Here is a 22688-nt window from a genome sequence, read left to right as displayed (position 1 = left end):
ACCATTCAGTTAATGTGTTGGAAAAAGGAATAATGAGGTGGATTTTAACAACAAAAAAAAGCAAAAATTGATGTAACACAGTTCTTTATTGAAGTTTGACTTATTTATTAGAGAAGAAAGTTATAGTTGAAAGACAAATGTAGAACGGCACTGAGGAAAAAGAGCTGGAGAGGTGATGGTGTAGTTGGGAAGTAAGGCCATGAAGACACTAGGAGGAAGAGAGGGGAGAAGGCAGCCAAGTGGAGAGAAGGGTGTGTGTGTGTGTGTGTGTGTGTGTGTGAGTGGCCAGATGGCTCCAGCGTGTGGCGACCAGCCAGAGGAACAGGTGCAGGTCACATGACCAGCCGTTACCACGGAGATGGTGATTGCTCTTGGCGTGAGGATGAAAGGAGAAGGGCCCCAGGGACAGAGAGGGGGTGAGAGATGGAGAGAGGGGAGTGAGCAGGAGGGAGGGAGGCGCTGTGCAGGGGAGAGAGAGAGAGAGATCCAAGCATACAGTTCTGCAGAGGGCAACACAAACACACGGACGGTTCACACAAGCGTTGTACATCTATTTCCTATCAACGTAGTAGGGCAGATAGTTATTTGCCCAGAAAAATGTTACAGGGTTGGTGTTGCAGTTTAAGTTAGCATCATGTTAGTTAAACTCTACGGTTAGGCTTGGAAAGCTGCTTTAGTTGTGGATCCAGTTCCATGTTTGCAAATTAGCCAGCTTTGCTAATCCCCAAAGCTAACAAATCTCTTATGAAATCTTGTCACTAGCCAGAATGAGTCGCCAACTGTTGAGACACGCATGCGCAAGTTCTGTGGGGTAACATGCATCTGTAAAAACCTAGATACTAGTTTTGTATTTGTACACAGATTTTCTATCCACCTCAATGCTAAAACATAACCCTCTTAACTAAGCAGCAATAACTGAGATTAAAGTATATGATATTATGTAGGTTTAACGTAGGCTGATGGCATTTTGTGTAAGTGAGCTTGTTGGTCTTGCAGTGAAGTGATTATCCTTTGCATTGGAACTGTATTTAATAAGAAAAACAACACACAACATGATAATTTTTTAGCCATTTGACCCCTGATTTTGACTGTCAAAGTGAAACACTGGAAGATTATCACTTGTATTAATCAAAGTTTATTTCAAGGGTAACTTTTGTAGGTAACAAAATGTTACAAGAAGACTTTACTGTTGTTGGCTCAATATATTTTCTTTGAACTAGAAGTTAACAACCCTTGAACAGCTGTAAAGTATAAATGCAGTGTTCTTCTCCATTTACATATGTTGTGCCTATATGAATGCTTATTCATTACAAAAGGCTTGACTTCAGTTATGTTGCCTTTGAAAAGCAAGTGAGATGTTATGTCACGTCAGTATATGAATAAAGCTGTTTGATTTCATTTCTCCCTATTTTTATTGGGAAATATATTGGTTTTAACATCTATATTGAATTTAATGCACTTAATACATTATGTTAGCATCTTCCAGTTTAGAGTTGAAGGCTTTGGAAAGTGCGGCGCAAATGTGTTTTTTATTCAAATGCTTGATTTAAACATTTTGATGCAAACACCAATCCTCTGTCATACTTTGACCACCTGCCTAACATTGCTCCGTTCTATCTCATGTTGCCCAAAAAAAACAAAAAAAAAAACAACTGTTTTCTTAGGTCATAGAAGAAGATCTCCTGAGAAAAGTTTTAAGGGTTGTTAGCAATAGCTAAGTTCTGTGAAATGTGTGTTTTTTTGGATTGGGCTTGCAGATTACATCAGATTGATATCCATTTATTCATGTATAATTCATGTATAATTTGGTCTGTTATCGAGGCCCTTATGGATCTGTACCCTGACAGAGAAAATGGAGTAGTACCACCAGAAACCATGGGGGCAGTATTGAACAGTATAGTTGATGCGCAGCCCACACAAGGATAAAGAATACGATGAAGCTGCCATATAATATTGAAAGGCCGCACAGACCACTAGCATCTTCTGTGCTGCTTTCTTTTATGTCTCTTTATGAGAATGCACATCATCATGGTCTATCCTACCATCATAGTGTTGGTAGGACATGAACCCTGAAGACCTGCACTGCTCTCAAATTGTTTAGGTAGTTGACATCAAAGTAACATCCATGTCAATGCTAGAATGGAGCACACTTTTCCCAGCAGATTGCAGCAATACAACAAAAAATTTAATGTCACTCACCTTACATGAGGTAGATGAGTGTTTATGTTGAAACTGAATACATCTAGATGTTTCTATTAGAGCACCTGCGTTCCCCAACTTGAAACTCTGTTTTGAGAGATTAATGACTTAAACTAGATTTTCAGATGTCAGACATGGTGTGACAGTGCTATTCCTGTTGTGCACCCTTATGAACTATTGAAGATGTTGAAATTAGTCTTAGGATGCATTAACATCACAGTAGTCCTTTTACACTTGGTCTGATTGAGGACAGGGGAGTATTATATCCTTCTGGACTGAGACTGCATTCACACTGCACTACTCAAACTCTTCAGTCTGCTCCATCTCTGGACAATAAAATACTCATCGGAAATAAGGTAGTAAACACTCCGACAGTGAGATAATTATCTGCAAAAATACCAACTGATTCTTTAGCTTCATACGTGTAACTGAAGATACAGACTCAAACTGTGGAAATGTCAAAATTAAAATCAGCTCTGCTGAATCATGTATTTATGAACTCTAACAGGCAACCTACCTGTTACGACTTTACCGCAGGAATATGATATGCGATACTGACAGAATGGCCCTATTTAAACATCATGCGATGGCTCCACTCAAACCTTATCCCAACTCTGTTGTCCACAAATGACCAAAAGACAGCAATTAAAAAAATACACACACACACACACACTATATATATATATATATATATATATATATATATATATAAAATATAATATAATAAAATTAGGGCTGAAGCTATCAATTATTTGAATAATCAATTAAAATGGTACTGATAACCATCTTTCCCTTTCCATTGAAAGTCTTATGTTTGTAATGCAACATCTTTAACCAGACCACAGAGGACAACAAAAGTGAAAAATAATAAAAAAGTTGGCTTGCTGCTTGCGAGGGCGGCCACATGATCTTTACTTAACAAAGCTCCTTTTCTTTTTTTATCAATAATCTACTTTAACTAGAGTCTACTGCTGTACCTTGAGTACCTGCTGCTTTCTGCAGAGATGCTGCTACATGGAAGTTAACTTTGTCTTACAATGTATTTATGTTGGTTTTAGTTTGAACAATCTCACTCTTTGCACTTTTTGACATTTTCTCTGTCTGGCTTCCTATTTTCCTTTCCTCTGCTGCTTTTCACTTTGCTCTGTTCATTCCATGACTTCCTGTTGTCATCAAACAAGCACACTTATCATTTACTGACAAATAACACCTGAAGTAATTTATATGGGCCGGAAGTGATGCGTTGGTATTTTGTTTTTATTTTTATTTATCTTGTTAAATAAAGAGATTGCTATCATTTTAATCATTTTTTGTAATTGCATAAATTGAATAATTTGATTAAAAGTTCAGTTGTAAATATTCCAAAAGTTCAGATCACAGCATATTGATATTAATAAAACCTACAAAAAGTATTGGATCCATTTTAAGCTGAAACATGACTCGGAAATTACTAGAATGATGGTAGATTCTGCTTTTTTTTTTTTTGTTTCACGCATTCCTACAATGGACATGAAGTTCTCGCTGTGACATAAGAGCAGCATATATACTCCGTCTGTTCCCTGCTAGAACATAACTATTTCTATATTAAGTTTTTAAAAACAACTTTAAAAATGATCTGCTTTTCAGCTGTTTGACGTGTTTTAGACAGATGCTCTATCCACTGGTGGAAGCAGGTCTGTGCGTGTGGAATCGGTGTGGAACTCAGAGAGAGACTCAGAGCAGCCATGAAATACTATCATGTGCAATGTTAAGGTCCGGTTTATAAGGCTGAGGCTAACACTGAGGTTAACATTACCTTTTCTTTATTAAAAAGTTTTGGGCTGGTGTGTTTGAACACAATATATAATACTAATCTGGTGAACTCCAAACGTCGTTGACAGTCTTCTCTGTGCCAAATGTCATGCTGCATCAGGTTTTCTTGTGATGCGCTGATTGATCCACTTTAAGCGATTGAAAATTGGCAACAAAGCTAATCATTTTATTTCTTTTCAAAATATTCAGATTGTGGTTAAGACACTGACAGTATCTAGACATCTTAAACATTTTTTTATCTCAAAATGCGGTCGGGGAGCAGAGGAGTGACAGAATCTGTGGTGCTGCCCCACACAGGGGTCTGTGTGGGGAAACCACAGACTGTATATAAAATATGGACGGAGCCTCCATGACGTCACCCGTACATTTCTGAAGAGCTGAATTAAAGCTCATTGGGCGGTTCCTACCATCACTCCAAGAAAATATAAAAATTGGAAAAGAGGTAAAGCTGAGAGGGAGGCTGAGCGTGGGAGTGGATAATTTACATCCAGTGAACTCTGACCTGCTTGTAGCCAAGAGCTATCTGAGCTAACCCGGAGTTAACCAGCTAACGGAGGCAAGCAGTCTCAAGCTAAGTCACACTGTTAACCGGCTAAAAACCGCAGTTGTTCTACATTCCTCCTTCTTGAAGCGGCATATCGAGCATCTGTCAATCAAAAGGACACACCCCTACTTATGCTGAATTATTACTTCTAAACAGAGGAGTTACAAAAAATTCAGTTGTCATGAAGTAAATCTTAGTTATTAAACCTAAAATGGATTTTCGAACCACGCTGTAAACATGTTTATTTCTGCTGTGAAGTTGGTCTTTTTAACATGGGAGTCTCTGGAGATTTGCGCTGTTTTGGAACCCCTAGTGGATGAGGATGGAACTGCAAGTTTTGTCACTTCTGCATAGGCTTCTCTTTTTATCACCGGACATTTCTTGCTGGGGGAAACCCTCATCTTGGAATTTAATAAAAAAAAAAGTTCAGTGTGAATGTTGCCTTACACCATGTAGATGTGTGGACGAACTAAAAGTTCTGAAAGTACGCAGGGCCTGAAAACTGAACTGTGGGAAGTGCAGTAAATTCTTTACAGCAGATCAGGGATGCACCTCAAAGCCATTAACTTGGCCGAGAATGAATTTGTAAGTCCTTCTTGTATTGAACAAATTTACACCATCAGCACAAATGTGAAGCTCACACATGGGCTCATTTTGGCATTTTTCAGGCGTACAGTGGAAAAGATGTTAAAGTTGACAAAAGGCTTGGTCCCACCTTTCCAGTCTTGCATATAATCTGAGCTACATTACATTTGTGAGAACTGATTTAAAGGTGACGTGTTAATTGTGTTGTCGAGACAACTGATGATCATCTGTTAATGCCTACTGTACGGCTGTAATGCTGCTGTGGCCGTCTTTGTCTGAAGAAGTTCGTCGAATGAAGATATATTTAATTTATCTGTGTATAGTCCATGTAGTTTGCTCGTCACATGCAGGCTGGCTGGCAGAACCCATGTGCCCCCTTATATTGCATAAATTTACATGTGGCATTGCTCAGGAGTCAAATATGAGTAGAGGTTGAACACTTATTTTGCCTGGATTAAAGTAATATTTTTGGTATCTTAAATTAAATATAAAGCCCTTTTTCATCCGGTTAGAAAAGTATAAAATAGACCAAATAAGAGTTTTGACTGTGAAAATTAGGTGCCTGTCTAAAAAGCAAGAATAACACATAATAATCATTAACACTGTAGATGCATTGACTTAATTAATTAATTGATTAATTGACTTGATGGTCGAGGCCTCTAAGCCTTTAAATATCTTCCATTTGACTTGCGGAATCAGAGTCGCTGTCTGTCGGTGAGCGTGCTCAGTCTGATTGGTTGTTCAGTGTAGCAAATGACAGCAGGAGGAGGCAGTAACGACAGAAAGCTAACGGCTAGCTTCACCCAGCAGGAGGCCTCATCAGTGCTGGTTCTGCACGTCGATTTCATGTATATGAGGTCGAAGAGCCGGGTTATGAGAGTCAGAGGAGGGATGCTGAGTGTCCTCTCACCTCCATGGTGTGAATGCACACACACATGCAGATGGAGCCAGCTCCTCTTTCTTTCCATGCCAGAGATTAGAGGAAGCCTGGGGGCCCTTTCAGCTCCTCCCCCAAACTCTCTCTGGGGCCTCTCTCCCACTCTGTCTGCCTGTCTCTCTCTCTCTCACTCCTTCCATGTGTGTCTCTCTGGACCCCTCCTCCTCCTCCCCGCTCTTCCTCTCCATGCCTGTATCTCTCTATCTCACTCACTGAGCCTCCATGCAGTCTTTCATCATATTAACCCCCTGTGTGCCAGAGCCCGAGGCACACTAATGATTTCTAAATGGGCAAATCAAACATGGCGATCGCCCTGGGACAGACGCACGCACCACCACACAGGCACACACACACACACCAAGTCCCATATATGATGGCCTGGTAGCCTGTTATAGAAGTAATGCTGGGTGAGAAAGGAATTACTGTGTTTTGTTACTTTTCCTTGGTGGATCTTAACTTAATTTTTCTTTTTTCTCCCTGCAGCAGTAAAAAGGTGGAGTCAGAGGATGGAGCTAGCGCTGCTAAGAAGGATTCCAAGAGGAAGAGAGAGTTGTCAGTCAGTGACGATGTGGAAGTGAAGTCTCCACTGCCTTCTCCTCTTGAAGAGGATGACGACGATGGTGTGCAGGTAAGATGTGGGGGGGAAAAAAGCCAGATTTAGTAAATGGAGCCATCGTTCCTTCCGAATATCTAAAAAGTTATGGTGGTCGTTTTCCTCCCACAAACCCGATGAAAAAGCAGAAGGCCTTAAAACCTCTGTTTCAAGGCCTGTTGAGACAGAAGGCACCGAGCCAGAGGACATTTGTGTTGTAAACTAACTTTTGTTGACAGACCAAGCAGAAAGGTTCCCCCTAATGCTCTGTCAGCAGCTTTTTAGCTTCTGTATGTTTTCAACATTTCTTATCCAGTTAAACATGGCCATTGCCATATTTTTATAGAGAATTAGGCATATCTGCAGGTAAATTATACTGTTTAAGTTCTGGTTTGGTAGGAAAAACCAGCAAGGTGTCCCTAGTTTTTCTCCTCAGGTTGATCATTTTAAACACATTAATATGCAGGCTACGAACAGCATCTGTGTTAAGAGTCTCAACTTTTATTAGAATCACATTTGTTGTCCCATTAACATGTCCCCTCTATAATTTTCTCCACATTACCTAATTTAACACCTTGAGCACAGCAATTTTGCTGGCATTGATATGAGCAACATTCTGGACGGGAAGGATGAAATATTGAGTGTGTTTCTTGGAATAGCAGGAAGGCTAAGACTCTCACAGCCCTACAGTTTTTGTCTTGGCTTATGAGATAGACGGTGGAGTGTCAGCATGGGTGATGAACTGTCACTGAAAACATAACATAGGCGCGTTTTTCTCTCTCAGAAGCGTCGCTCAAGTCGTCAGGTGAAAAGAAAGAGGTATACAGAAGACCTGGAGTTTAGGATTTCTGAGGATGACAGCGGAGATGACTCAACACCTAAATCTCCATCCTCCTCATCACAACAACAGGTAAAGCTTGTTTTTCTGTTACATGGTTTATCTAAGAGGCAAGTGTGATGTCACTCAGGATGTGAGTCATGGTTACGTTGAATGTTTTATATGTACAGGTTTGATTTGAGACATTTTTGCTCACTTGATTTAACCTCTTCACAAGAGACCCCCTCAGAGAGGTGCTATAGAGAAGATCTTTGCATATAAAAGTAGAAAATTGTCTGATTATAAAGATGACTTTCTCATCACTGTGGTGTCAAAACTCTGCAAACTAGTAGCTAATCACAAACCAGCAAAAATCACATAATCATAAATCCTGTCTTACATTTGCTGTCTTGTGTCAAATGCTTTATTCCACCAAAAAAAAAGTTTATTATCCCTGTGAGGTAATTTCCTATGAGGCAAGCAGTAAAACAATCAGTGCAGCAACCATACAAGAGCAACAATAAATGACAGTGACAATCTTAGTTTCTGTCATTGTTTGAAAGGTTTTGTGAAGGTCCTGGTAGTTTCCATTTAGATGAAGTAATAGCGAAGTATTTACTCTCCTGTCATACACTATGTAGGGCTTCTTTTTTATTTCTAGATCCTCAGTTTTTCTAAAGGGAATCTGGCGACTATCCTTAGATTCTCCTGGCTCTGACCATTGATATAGGTGTTGATCAACATCAACTAGTGTGTTGCACCTGTATTAAACTGTTCAGATGCACTATTATTGCTTCTACTTTCACCGCTACTCACCAGACATGGCCCATTCAGAGATGAATCTGACCGCCATCCTCTGGTTTTCACGAAAAGTAATGTGTTTTTCTTTCAGGAGGAGATCATTTACATTTTCTACTGTGTTCCAGGTGAATTTACTTTGACACAGTAACACTTATGTTTATCCTGATACTTTAGTTGTAAAGATGCAAATGCAAATTCGTTGAAATACCAGACTGATCGGTCCACCGTGCACGGGTTCTTGGGTTTGAAAGAGATTTTGCACTTGAGCTTTTTTTTTTTTTTTTTTTTTTTTTTTTTTTTTTTTTTTTTACTGCTTTACTCACCACTGAGTGTGTGTGCCTCTTCACACAGGTGAAAGCTTGCCCCTGAAAGTCAACATCCAGTCCCTGTTATGCCCCCACTCACTCACTCAGTTGTTTCGGCACACAGACATGAGAAAATGACCAGCGTAAGCAGAGCAGTGTGGGGACATCTTGGTTTTGCTGTCAAGTATAATAACGAGGGAATGAAAATGGTTCATACAAATGTCTCTGTGTTTGAAAACACGTTCAACACGTAATATGTCTAAAGCTACCTGAAAAGACGCTTCCTGAACACAAGGCAGCCAAGTGACCCGAAAAAACAGCAACTAAAAAGCAACTTTCCAGCGAGAATGCTTCTAAACAGACTCACCAGACACCTTCAGATAAGACAGGATTTTATTCTACTTTATAGAAGCGTCAAAAAATAAGGAAGTGTTATAAATCTGTGGAATGTTGTTCATTACAGAAAGTAATATCCATTATTGCACAGTGATGTAATCCGTTCCTATTGTGAAATTCCATTTTTGCTGACAAGCAAATTAAAAATGTCATTTTGGGATTAAAAAAAAAAAAAAAAGCCAACAAATATTTCTTCTTTTACACAAAATATGTACCATAACTGTGGCCCAGAAACGGAGGTATGGACCTTACCGCGGGCTGTCCTTATTCATTTGTAATCTCACGTGTCTCTGCTTTCTTTTTAGACAAAGATTATACGAATAGTTGTTGTCGCTGTGATAGTATATTTATTTTTGGTATCATTTCAGAAATGAGGCAGAAATTACATGCCTTGTGAAGAAGTGGTTATGTCAGATTCCCCTTGAATCTTCAGTGTTTTTTCTATGAAGTATTGAGACTTAGTCAGTATAGATTTTTCATGATGGGATGTATTTACACTGGTCCTAAAACTAAATCAGTAGTGATGAAGCTTCATTTAATTGTGCAACATCTCAGTAATCTACCTCTAAATCTGACTGAGGGTGAGACATGAGGTTCAATGAACTGTAAAACCTGTTACACACTCGGCAAGAAACAAGAACTTTGTTGGGTGGTTGGCAACATCTTGGTCTCAGCGCATCAGTTAAGCAGAACTTTCTTCTCGAGTAACTTTGTCCCTGGGAAATATTATTGGTCAGACATTTTCAGCTTGTCATTTCCACATTTCTACTGATGCAAGGTTGAACAGATGGTTTTAATGAACTGCTGGTTGGGGTGGTGAGAAAGTACAAAAATGGATGAAACTCACGTGAGACATAAAGACAAAGACACCACGAATGAAGTTTCTCCTTAAATATGAAGCCACTGAATCCATTGTTTTTGCACATAAATTCATAGGACCCCCATAATCCTCAGCCTGTTGTGGGCAAAGCTTGTTGAGTATAAAATGCAACTTCGAGAACAAAAACAAAAGTTCTCGCTTCTCACTCAGAGCATATGATGAGCTTAAAGTTGTTTTGGGAGCAAGCTGGAAAACCAAATGATGCAGCAGGATGGATCCAACTCAAGGCTTGTTGTCCTCTGCTTGTAGGATGTGGCTGAGGCTGAAGGGCCTGTCGTTGAGAAGATCATGGGCTTGCGCACTTCCAAAAAACAGGTGAGATGGACAGTTACTCATAACCATTCAACAGACACCAGTACAATACGCACAGATGCAGACATGGACAGGCTGGCCCGAGTCATGGTTTACGTCATCTGATTAGCTGCTTCGCAGCTGGCCCAAGCAGTTTCTGGACACAGAGTTACAGACACATGTGCACACAGACAGCTAAGGCGATGTATATTCACTTGGTAAGCAGACACAAGAGTTCTTGTATTTCATTGTGTGCTTCTGATTTACTTTGTGTGTCGGCCTGGCTTTGCTTTTTATGCCTTAACTAAAGAAAACTCATCCTTGAGCCAACGCATACATGCACATAGTCACCAGCCAATTCTCTTTTGCTAGCCAGCTGCCATTGGGTTTACCCCCCACCTACATGAACCCACACACACACTCAGTCATACACCCTTTATCGCAGCTCCATTCAGAGTTGACCCCAGGCCTGGCACTCAGCCAAAACCACAAAGCTAGCTATGCCAGACGCCAAGCTAGTGTTTCCTCAGGCAGTGTGTGCGCGCGTGTGTGTGATTGATGATTCATGGCATTACAGTAGTAGCGGTAGTATAATGATGCTTGTTTCTGTGTGCACTACAGCCACATTAATAATGATGAATGTGAATGGACAACTTTGCTTTAGAGAGCTCCTGTTTTGGTATTTCTCCTTTCACACATATGAAAAATCTCTGCAAGCTCATCAGTCGTGCATAGATTTGAAGTTAAATGTCATTTTTCTCACTCGTTCCCATTAAACTTTACTACTCCGTCTCTTACATCATTAGTTTAATATAATATCTAAACTAGCAAATAAATTATCTGCAAGACTGACAGGACAGGAATGAAGGATGTCTTCCATCAGAGACATCACATCAGTCTGTTTATTGGCTTTTTGAATCAGTGTAATGATACACATAAAGCCCTTTCTGTGCTTTGACTATCCAGCTAATATATTTGCTCTGATTAACTTTTTTCTTAATGTGTGTTGTTCTGCTTTTCAGCTGGAGTCGGGGGAGGAAGTGGAGGTTGATGAGTTTTACGTCAAGTTCAAGGGCTTGTGAGTAGTAGCTTGGCTTTTTCTTGGTTTTCCACTTCTTTTGTCTTTCACAGCAGGGTTTCCTCTTTTTTTAGGCCCATTTTTAACACACACACACCAGGGTGTCATTTGGTTTTTAAGTGTGAGCAACTCAGTGTATTCAGCCTGAAAGCCTCATTCTTTTTTTTTTTTTTTTTAACCCTGTGGTGGCTTATTGTATTTGAGCTTCAGATCCATCCTCACGTCAGAAAGGATGCAGTTGCATCTTGTCATGTTGCTAAGTGATCAGACTTTCCAATCAGCCACACAATAACTTATGTGTCAGGATTGTTGTCTGTCCAAAATTAAAGTCGGATGTCAAAACAAAAAATTGGAATTACCTTCTTTTGTTATCCAAAGGCGAAACACAGGAGGCAAAGACTGTTTTTTCATCACCTGACCAACTCCAAAAAAAAAAAAAAAAAAAAAAAAAAAACCTTCCGTAACATGTCTTTTTCTCGAGTGCCGTGGTGGTTCTCTGTATCTCTTCTCTGGTATAATTTTACAGCAGAGAAACCGCTTTCAGTATGATCTTCAAAAGGATGCTTTATGACATGAGTTAAAAATCTCCACTTTAGCAGCACACATAAAACTTTCTAATAATGCTACTCTGTATTTTTAATGGTTTTACAAAATAATTTTTTTTCTCTCAGCCTGGTTTATAGAAAATTCAGTTAGAAAAACTAAAATTAATAAAGTGTGAAAGGAAATTTTTTTTTGGTTACATAATACTCAACTGGCATATTTAAACACATTAAAAACTTTATGGAAATTAATGCCCTTAATGCAAGGAACAAACTAGGAAAGTTTTATTGGTGATAATTGTTGGTAAAGAAATTTTGCCCTCCTCACATGTAGTGCCTGACCATAGGTCTGCATAAAGTATCTACAAAACATAAACTATGCAGAATTTATAATAGAAAGCAGCATGGTCGTATAAAAATGACATTCAATGCTCCTTGGAAGTAGATTTTTCTCAGGTTTGTGTCTCACGTTAAGACGAAACGAGCTTGTCACGTGACATGTGTCAACAGCTGCATGGAACTGTAACAACAAAGACATCATCTTATTGTTTTGGCCCTGCAGCTGTTGCTGTTCATTGTTCAAGTAATCTATGATTAGACACTTGCTTAGATAGGATTGTAACTAGTAATTGAGGAAAAACTGAATGATTATTTTCATCACCAGTAAAATACTGATCTAACTGCATTCATAATGTATTAGTGTCTCTCATGTTAGATGACTTCAAACTCCACATCATATTCAGTTGATTCTCATAAAAAGACTAGAAAGCTTGCAAATGATCAAGCTTATTACATTTTTTTCTGTAATAGATCCATTTTGTTTTGGTTTTAATCTCCTTAACTGGATCTCAGAATACTTGTCAGTGTCTGATTATTTTTCTACATTAGTGTTTCATTTGAGTCGACACAACAACATATAAACAGAAAATTGATCTATACAGTTTAATGCTGTCCACACGGCAGAGCTCCATGAAGGAAAGCGAATCTTGTAAGGGCATTTCTCTCGTTGTGTTCATCCCATTAGGAATGCTGAAGTGGCCTGGTGACAAATTGGCAGGTTTTAGATGAATGAAAATCATGTAGCGATTTCTGAGTATCTCCATCCTTCTGTGTTTTGCCAGTATAATTACCAGTGCTGGTGTTTCAGTGATATTTCCCCAAAGGCATTTTAAAATGGTATTATTTGTAATAATGGGGCTATTAAAAAAAATGCGTTGTACAGTCATGTCACAATGATTTTCCTTAATTTAGTAAAGTTTTTTTCCTCTATTTGTAAATCTTGAGGAAACAAGTAAGCAGATAGTAATTTAATGACTTCTTTTAAACCTGCAGTCGACCACATTTCCTATGATGTGTATATAAACTGCTTCCAAGAGTTACAATCGTTATAGAAAAAATACAGTTTGGATGTGGTTTGTAAAAACTGTCATAGTTTTCCATGACAACTGCTTTTGAAATACACACGAAATTGTCAATTCTGTGTGAAATGTGTAGAAGTAGCAGCCTGATGCTGCACACTTTGTTTTCAGCATCATCTTTGAAAACAAAGATGCATTCATCTTCCAACCACCAGTAAAACTGAACCCTTGGAAAATCCTATGTTTTAAATGTTATTTTCGTTTTGAAACGAATGACTTCAAGCCTGTTTGTGTTTCTCTTTAGTTCATACCTTCATTGTCGCTGGGCAGAGCTGGAGGAACTGGAAAAGGACAAGCGAATACACCAGAAGATAAAGAGGTTCAGGGCCAAGCAACAACTGAATAACTTCATAACGGAGGTAAGACCTGAGCTGTCCACCACAGTGCGACTGCTATCTGGTCCTGACCTTGCACTGCAGGAAAGTGACTACTTACATGGGTCAAAACAATTTGCTGACAGAATTAAAAGCAGCTCTGAGCTTTTTTTTTTTTTTTTTTTAAGCTACCAAAATCAGATATGTTCTATTATAAATATTTTCTAATCAGTTGTCGATAATCTGGTTTATTCAAGTCAGTTTACCTCTTTAATAGCTATATAAACGTGTTGATATTTAATCTGATATTTAAGTTTTTGTCTTTTCGACATGAAGATGAATTTACTCTAACTCAGTTCATTCATCATATCAGTAGATGGTAAAAGCACAACTTGCTTCTCAGTATAAAGTGCCAGTATTTTTCTCTTCAGATGGACGATGAGCCTTTTAACCCGGACTATGTGGAGGTGGACCGTGTCCTGGACGTTTCAGAGAGCACAGATGAAAATGGAGAGGTGCTTTGATCTTTTTCTTGAGTTTGAACCTTTTCCATCTTTTCTCCAGCTACACACGCGCATACTTAACAGATGTGTTTTCTATGTGACTCCACGCAGACGGTGACCTTATATTTGGTGAAATGGTGCAGTTTGCCTTACGAAGACTCCACCTGGGAGTTGAAGGCCGACATCGACCAATCCAAAATAGATGATTATGAACGCATCGCAGCACGTACACCCAACACTACAAGAGTGGTGAGTAGCTCTGCTTGTGTGTGTGCGGGTGTGTGTGTGTCTGTAGAAGCTCTTTGGCTTCTGTCTGTCTTCCATTCTCCTCCCAGTAGGCGTGTGCATGTGCTTTTGTGTGTATTGGCCTACTGCCTGCTTCTTCCTCCTCCAGATTTACAACTCCTTTAACTGCTCTCTACAGGGCCACCTTCTTGTGGTCTTACACACACACACACACACACACACACACACACACACACACACACACACACACACACACACACACACACACACGCCCTGCTCTTGTGGCCAGGCCAAACCACTAACAGTATGTTTAATGCTGAACAGAAGCAGCTGACTGGCTGTGGTCGTTCCTTCCATCACTCCCTTCCTCTCTCTGTGTCCATCTTTTTAACGACTGCCTACTGTTTCTCCTTAAGGCTGATGTTAGAAATGCTTCATCATACAGTGGCAAGAAGCACTTGGAAGCAGATTTATTGTAAGCGCTGCTTAGTCTGGATGTTCTTTCGAACTTGCGCCTTTTGATGCATTTGTTTAGTTTCTGCAGGCAAGAATTTTAATAATTGCTTTTATGTAGAAATTCTTCCAACTAGTCATTAAAGTTGTTTGACATTATAAGACTGCTGAAAGACACAATTCTTCTAAAAAGGGAGGCAGAAGGATTTCTGCTCTGTTCTTCTGAATCATCTTCATACTGTTGACAGGAACCTTGCATTGGATGAAAAACACACTCCTTTTCCATTTGAATAAGTTCAAACACTTTGCTGTTCCACCACAAAAGCCAGACTCATCTGGAGAAAGATTATCAAAGCCTTGAAAGTGGAGCAAATACAACTAAAGAATTGCAGCCAAAAGAGTTAGTTGACTAAACACACTTTTTACACGACCATGAAGCCCAGTTTAAAACTGTATCCCCAAGATTGACTCCCTTGCTTCAGATGGGATTAATGGGCTTCTCTGTGGTTTAATAATTCCATTTTATTTCTCTTTGTGTCAAGGATCGACCTCTTGCAGCCGACTGGAAAAAGCTGGAGGGCTCCAGAGAATACAGGAATGGCAATGCACTCAGGGAATACCAGCTTGAAGGTCTCAACTGGCTAACTTTCAACTGGTACAACTCGTAAGTCACCATTAATTATGTGTTTCTAGAAATGGTCCCTCACTGCTATTCTCAACTTGTGCATGTAACAGCCCCTCATTTACCAGTCTTAAGTGGACATTAAAGTTACCATTAAGTGTCTTTGTGCCATGCTGCTGTTTTCCCACTGGCACCATCCGTGTGTAAATTGCATTCGCCGAAGGTGCCTGAACAGTTTTTAGTAAAACTCACTATGTAGAGTTTAATTAAAGACATTTAAGTATGAAGGCCATGCTTTCCTTTAGTCTGTTTTAAACAGGAATACATAAATTTGACTTTCTGAATTACAGACACACACTGAAGGAATTTGGTTTAATCTCAGAGGATGGTAAACAGTTATTTTTCCAGCAATATATTACCAAGTATTTTCCAGCCTGTCTCACGGGTTGGAGTGGAAAACAGATGACCTCACCCCTTCGGAAAAATCAGCATTAATAAACCAGGAGGGAATATCTCTTGGTTCACAAAAGGCTATTGGCTCCAGCCATATAAAAATCATGGAATTTTGCATCAGGGCCACAGTGTACGCAGAGCACCTGACTTGAAAGCACGAAGGGTTTCAACAGTTTAGTGACAATAAATACAAAGAATGTAAAATCCAGCTGTTTCAGCTTTTCACTCTGCCCTCGTCATTTGTCCTCCACAGACGTAACTGTATCCTGGCGGATGAGATGGGGCTGGGAAAGACCATTCAGTCAATTACTTTCCTGTATGAAATGTACATGACGGGCATCGAGGGGGCATTCCTCGTGATTGCCCCTCTTTCCACCATCCCCAACTGGGAGAGAGAGTTCAGGACCTGGACCGAACTCAACGTGGTGGTCTATCACGGCAGCCAGGCCAGCAGGAAAACCATTCAGGCTTACGAAATGTACTACAGGGATGCACAGGTAACAAGCAGTAGCACAGGGTTGATTAATTCTCTATGTGACACCTCATATTCTCTTTTACAGAGCATAAATATGTTTGAGATGTATATTGGGAGATAATAAACCACTTGCTAGAAGCCGAATCTGTTTTAATTAATGTAAGAGCACACAAGTACAGTAAAAGAAATCTTGTATTCTTCTGTTAATTTTCTGCTCCATGGCTCACAGTTAATCTCAAATATCAAAATCGGAGTGTACTCTGGACACGATATTGTGATCCATTTATTTGCTTTAGTTATTCAGATGACATCTATCAAATTACCAGATTGTGCAACGTGGTAGGACTTATGTAGCACAGTGTGACATGGAGAGAGGTGAAACAAAAACAGAGAAAGAGAGATATACACACACACACACACACACACATATATTTATATATATATATATATATATATATATATATTTATATATATTTATATATATTTATACTTATATATATATTTTTTTTGTATATTTTTTATTTTTTTAAATTGGCATTTATTTTATTTATTTTTTAGTCTTACTCCTAAAGAAAGGAAAAGATGCTTGTGAAGGGTTGGTGTAAGAAACAAGTTGCTGTTTAAGATAGTCAGCAAATCTAAACCCCTATCAGATGAGTGAAAAGCTTCACCCATATAGCGATGGACAGCGCTTCATCTAGCCCTCCAGATGTAAGCTGTTGTACTGTAAGCTCTTATTGTATAATCCTGCAAACAGGACTTTGTTTAACCTACGCCGCAGTGAGCCCATGAAGAACATAAGCTTCAGTAGCAGTGTGCTTGCTAGCTGCTTGTCCTTAATCTAAGCTGAAGTAATCCTTGAGGTTATAAAGTAGGGACAGTGTGTTCTTTTTTTCTTTTCCTGTCTGCTTCCACACATAAAATAAATAAAAAGGACACTTCAAGGCAGACATGTTGACTTTAATATATTTGGGCATTTTGTTGCCTTTTAAGGCTCTTGTTATAATGACAGGTTATAACATTTAAAGGACACAACAAATGGTGATAATGTGTACATCCATCCATCCATCCATCCATCTTCTGCCGCTTATCCGGGGTCGGGTCGCGGGCGCAGCAGCCTAAGCAGGGAAGCCCAGACTTCCCTCTCCCCAGCCACATTTGCCAACTCTGCGGGGGGATCCCGAGGCGTTCCCAGGCCAGCCGAGAGATATAATCCCTCCAGCGTGTCCTGGGTCTTCCCCGGGGTCTCCTCCCAGAGGGACGTGCCTGGAACACCTCACCAGGGAGGCGTCCAGGAGGCATCCTGACCAGATGCCCGAGCCACCTCAACTGGTTCCTCTCGATGCGAAGGAGCAGCGGCTCTACTCTGAGCCCCTCCCGGATGACTGAGCTCCTCACCCTATCTCTAAGGGAGAGCCCGGCCACCCTGCGGAGGAAACTCATTTCAGCCGCCTGTATACAAGATCTCGTTCTTTCGGTCACGACCCACAGCTCATGACCATAGGTGAGGGTAGGAACGTAGATCGACTGATAAATCGAGAGCTTCACCTTCTGGCTCAGCTCCTTCTTCACCACGACAGACCGGCGCAGAGCCCGCATTACTGCAGACACCGCACCGATCCGTCTGTCGATCTCACGCTCCATCCTTCCCTCACTCGTGAACAAGACCCCGAGATATTTAAACTCCTCCACTTGAGGCAGGACCTGACTCCCGACCCGGAGAGGGCAATCCACCCTATTCCGGCTGAGGACCATGGTCTCAGATTTTGAGGTGCTGATTCTCATCCCAGCCGCTTCATGTGTACATGTTAAGTTATTTTGACCAACTGCTGCCAATTTTGACCAGGACGCAACCAAAAACCCCTTAAAAACAGCGTAGATCAGTGGTGTCTTGCTCCTGTTCCCAAGGGCCACAATCCTGCAGGTTTGCCATGTATCCCTGCCACTGACTGAAATTCATGAGTCACTGTGCTGAACTCCACTGGCTGTTGATCCATTTAATATGAATCAGATGTGTTGGAGCAGGAATACATTGAAAACCTGCAGAACAACGGCTCTTGACGACCAGCTTTGGACACCTGTGGACTAGATGGAGCTGTTAAACATTTTAGACGGTTTTTTTTTTGTTTTTGGTTGGGTTTTCTTACCTGTTTTAATTTATTCAGTCCTCACCATAGTTTTTAAAAACTCTTAACTGTAAGCTGAACAGTGGGAATTTTCCAATCAGGAGGAGTGTATGGCATTAATGAGAACAAAGTGGTTGGACATATATAAGCACCAGACGGTGTAGTAACATTGTCTACTTTTGACATGGCTTCAGTGCTGTTTGCACTGCAGCTGAGAGCTGAGCTTCAGATAGTTGCAGCAAGTATGTTTTCAGTTTCTTGTGGAGCTTCGGGCCATTATAAAAGCAGACAGCTGCAGGCTAAATTAATCTTTTAGTTTTTTAAAAGTTCCAACTACTTTTGGTTAAGATGCAGCTGAAGGTGAACATGGACCAGCCAGACATGGACTGATGAGCACAACTTGATACAGCATTAAATAGCTTGTCTTTTTGCTTCACACACACAAATCTGAGTTGTTCTTCACTTATACTCACAAATAACTTGAGCTTTGTTAAATGCCCTTCGGCTTCTGAACCAAAGGAACAAACTTCTCTAGGTCAAGATAATAAATAAGGATGTTATATTCTCCTCATTGACCTTCACGCTTGTTCTTCTCTTTTTACATCACTGTAGGGTAAGATTGTAAAAGGAGTTTACCGGTTCCATGCTATTATAACAACGTTTGAGATGATTTTGGCCGACTGTCCGGAGCTTCGGAGCATCCCATGGCGATGTGTGGTGATCGACGAAGCCCACCGCCTTAAAAACCGAAACTGCAAACTACTGGAAGGACTCAAAATGATGGATATGGTGAGTAGTGATCTTTGTGGTTTGTAAAATAGAAGTTAGAGTTTAGAAATGCACTCAGGATGACAGGTTAATGCAAATTTAAAGGGTTTTTCTTAGATGTTTTCACATAGATGTTGTAGTGTTGGACAGTTTAGCCCAATGCTTGTGCCTTGTTACTGTATTCCATATTTCTTTGTAGAAAATAGTCATACAGAAACATCCTGTTCTTAATTTTAGCAACTATTTATGCATTTCCTGCCCCTGCTTTCTCCTCCAGGAGCACAAAGTTCTGTTGACTGGAACTCCCCTCCAGAACACAGTGGAGGAGCTCTTCAGCTTACTCAACTTCCTGGAGCCAGAGAGATTCCCCTCAGAGCAGACATTTATGACTGAATTTGGAGATCTAAAGACAGAAGAACAGGTAACGGGGCCCACACAGTCATACACCGGATTTAGGGAGAGAAATAACATCCTATAATAAAGTAATATCCTACCTTTTATTATTTCCCATTCCAGTAACATTGTCTTTGTGTAAACCAGGTCCAGAAGCTGCAAGGCATCCTGAAACCCATGATGCTGAGAAGACTGAAGGAGGATGTGGAAAAGAACCTGGCTCCCAAGGAAGAGACCATCATTGAGGTAGGACTGTTGTGCCTGGACTTTCGTCACTTATTGTGGTGATGTGCTCCATAAGTCTGATTAAACCCACGGATTATTTCATTGTTAATGTTGCTTTTGTCAGGTGGAGTTGACCAACATCCAGAAGAAATACTATCGGGCCATTCTGGAAAAGAATTTTTCCTTCCTATCCAAAGGGGGTGCTGGAGGAGGTGGAAGCGGAGGAGCCAGTGTTCCCAACCTCCTCAATACTATGATGGAGTTGAGGAAATGCTGCAACCACCCCTACCTCATTAATGGTACATACTCACACTTATCCAAATATTATGTACAGTTGCATTAATTAAGTATAGAATGTAATTTAGTTGTTGTCTCTTGTTCAGGTGCTGAGGAGAAGATCATTGAGGAGTTTAGGGAATCCCATGGCGGCAGGACAGACATGCCTGACATGGCACTCCAAGCTATGATCCAAGCAGCTGGCAAACTGGTGCTTATTGATAAGTTATTGCCAAAACTAAAAGCCGGTGGACACAGAGTCTTGGTGTTCAGTCAGATGGTCCGCTGTCTGGACATCCTGGAGGACTACCTCATCCAAAAACGGTAAGAACAGACAGTTACAGCTCTATAATGGCTACATGGTGAATCACTTTAAGCCCTTTGATAACAGTTCTCTGTTAATATCAAGTCATCCAATGCATACTTTTACCTTGCTGATTCAACTACATGCAAACTCTTATCTCCTCAATTCCTCCTAAAAAGCAGAAATGATTAACTGTAGTCCAATCTTAGTGTTGCACAGTGTTTGTTGCGCCCCCATGGGTGGAAAAAGCTAGCTGCCATCACTGAGTCACTGTTAACTTGCTGTTAATTGTTTCTCCTGAAGGATGTTCCTAGCTAGGCTGGGCGATTAATTGTGATATTGATTTGACATCATATCACCCAGTCCTAGTGCTAGCAGACTTCACACTTTCCAAACACTTATGTGATCATGTTAAACAACGGTTTGTTTGTTTGTTTGTTTTTTGGTTGGTTTTTTTTTTTTTTTTTATTATATGTGTGCTTGTTTGTGTTCAAGACCTGTATAAGTTTCTAAAATCCTCTGAAACTGCCATCTAGGTGAGCTTTTGCTAGCTATTTTAGCCACGACACCTCGACGGAGGCCCTTCCCAGTGTCAGAATTAAAAGGCTTAAAATTTTGCAGCAGGATGGGTATCAAATCTTGTGCCCTAAAATATTTCATCTTCTTGTGGAAGGGGAATAAAAAACAGCAGAAACGGATAAGGTTAAGGCAGTGTAAAAACGATAACGATATCGCAATCCTATATTTACAAGTTCATTACAATTACAATGATAAAATATTGCCATTTTATAGCTGTTTATTGGCACGATAAAGGAAAATAAAACAAGACTTTTCATGAACACTGAAAGTGTCATCAGCAGTTTCCAGGACCAGCAGACGGTCTGAAAAACGAAATCCCATGGTTGGGATGTTGTCTGAAACATCCAAAGCCACAGCCCAAATTTAACATTGTTTTTCCAGACACAAAAAGCTAGCTGTAGCGCCATGGTTACTTTATCTTTTTGATACCCACGAGCATCATCGTCTAGGAAGTCACATGATCAGTGACAAAAACTGAAAAAGGCGTAAATTAAATATGTGCATTGCATATTGAAATATGTGTTAAACTTATCAAGGTAAAAGCAGACATTTCTAATTTTATCAATAAAATGTGGCTGACAATGCATGAAACTGCATTCAATTAGGAGAGTAAAAGTATCAACATTGAAACCACTGGAGACATCAGGGAAATCTTATCACTGTTTTTTCTACAGATATACCAGCTAGGACATTTATTCAACTCTCTTCCTCTGTACAGATATCCATATGAACGCATTGACGGCAGAGTTCGTGGTAACCTGCGACAAGCAGCCATTGACAGGTTCTCCAGGCCAGACTCGGACCGTTTTGTCTTCCTGCTGTGTACAAGAGCTGGAGGACTTGGCATCAACTTGACTGCAGCAGATACCTGCATCATCTTTGACTCTGACTGGAACCCTCAGAATGACCTCCAGGTAATCACTCCCATCATGTAGATGGTTTTTTCTCTTGTGAATCTAGCAGTTTAATTAAGTGTTGGCTTGTTTTAAGTTTGCAGGGAGAGATGGTCTAAGTTTAGACTTTCAGCCACCCATATAGTCTTCCACTGTACAATTACATGTCCTGGCAGAATATTCTTTAGGAAACAGGGAACAAAGTGAAATAACTGGATTATTTTATTTTATAAATGTCATGTGAATCTTGAAATGTGTGCTCATCCAGGCCCAGGCAAGGTGTCATCGAATCGGCCAGTCCAAGTCTGTCAAGATCTACCGTTTGATCACCAGGAACAGCTATGAGAGGGAGATGTTTGACAAGGCTAGTCTGAAGTTGGGACTCGACAAGGCTGTTCTTCAGAGCATGAGCGGTCGAGAGAATGCCAACAGTGGGGTGAGTCGCGTCACAGTTGTCCACACACATCCAGCATGGAGGTCCAAATCTGAAAATCTCTTTCTTGTATGTGAATCTCCAGAGTTTCCAAAAAAGTTGGACTGTCATTTGTAAGTTGTTTCTTTGGAATAAAAAAAAGATCTTATTCTTATTAATCTTATTTATTTTCTCAGGTCCAACAGTTGTCCAAGAAAGAGATTGAGGACTTGCTGAGAAAGGGTGCCTATGGAGCTCTAATGGACGAGGAAGACGAAGGCTCAAAATTCTGTGAGGAAGATATCGACCAGATCCTTCAGAGACGAACCCACACCATCACAATTGAGTCAGAGGGCAAAGGCTCTACTTTCGCTAAGGTAAAAGGGTTAATTTGGCTTAATCCACTCATTTTACCACTCAGTCTGCCAGTTTATGTTTAACCTGGAGTC

The 22688-nt window shown here is 40.3% G+C and overlaps 1 protein-coding gene across 1 annotated transcript in view; it reads left to right on the top strand.

Annotated features, from left to right (window-relative positions):
- The window catches only part of chd7 (chromodomain helicase DNA binding protein 7), a gene marked incomplete at its 5' end in the record, with an annotated part of 56561 nt that overhangs the window by 14680 nt on the left and 19193 nt on the right, over positions 1 to 22688 (top strand). Inside the window, 17 exons of the mRNA XM_079243338.1 lie at positions 6561 to 6705; positions 7454 to 7579; positions 10118 to 10183; positions 11182 to 11237; positions 13442 to 13556; positions 13943 to 14026; positions 14126 to 14263; positions 15256 to 15377; positions 16042 to 16285; positions 19002 to 19178; positions 19435 to 19578; positions 19698 to 19796; positions 19900 to 20074; positions 20159 to 20375; positions 21653 to 21848; positions 22096 to 22263; positions 22437 to 22616. Coding sequence (XP_079099464.1) covers positions 6561 to 6705; positions 7454 to 7579; positions 10118 to 10183; positions 11182 to 11237; positions 13442 to 13556; positions 13943 to 14026; positions 14126 to 14263; positions 15256 to 15377; positions 16042 to 16285; positions 19002 to 19178; positions 19435 to 19578; positions 19698 to 19796; positions 19900 to 20074; positions 20159 to 20375; positions 21653 to 21848; positions 22096 to 22263; positions 22437 to 22616 — 2452 coding nt within the window. The remainder of the gene's footprint in view (positions 1 to 6560; positions 6706 to 7453; positions 7580 to 10117; positions 10184 to 11181; positions 11238 to 13441; positions 13557 to 13942; positions 14027 to 14125; positions 14264 to 15255; positions 15378 to 16041; positions 16286 to 19001; positions 19179 to 19434; positions 19579 to 19697; positions 19797 to 19899; positions 20075 to 20158; positions 20376 to 21652; positions 21849 to 22095; positions 22264 to 22436; positions 22617 to 22688) is intronic.

This window comes from Telmatherina bonti (genome assembly GCF_933228915.1).
Source record: "Telmatherina bonti genome assembly, chromosome: 7".
NCBI classification, from domain to species: Eukaryota; Metazoa; Chordata; class Actinopteri; order Atheriniformes; family Telmatherinidae; genus Telmatherina; species Telmatherina bonti.
The sequence above is the reverse complement of the archived record's forward strand: the minus strand, read 5'-3'. Positions and strand labels throughout refer to the sequence as shown.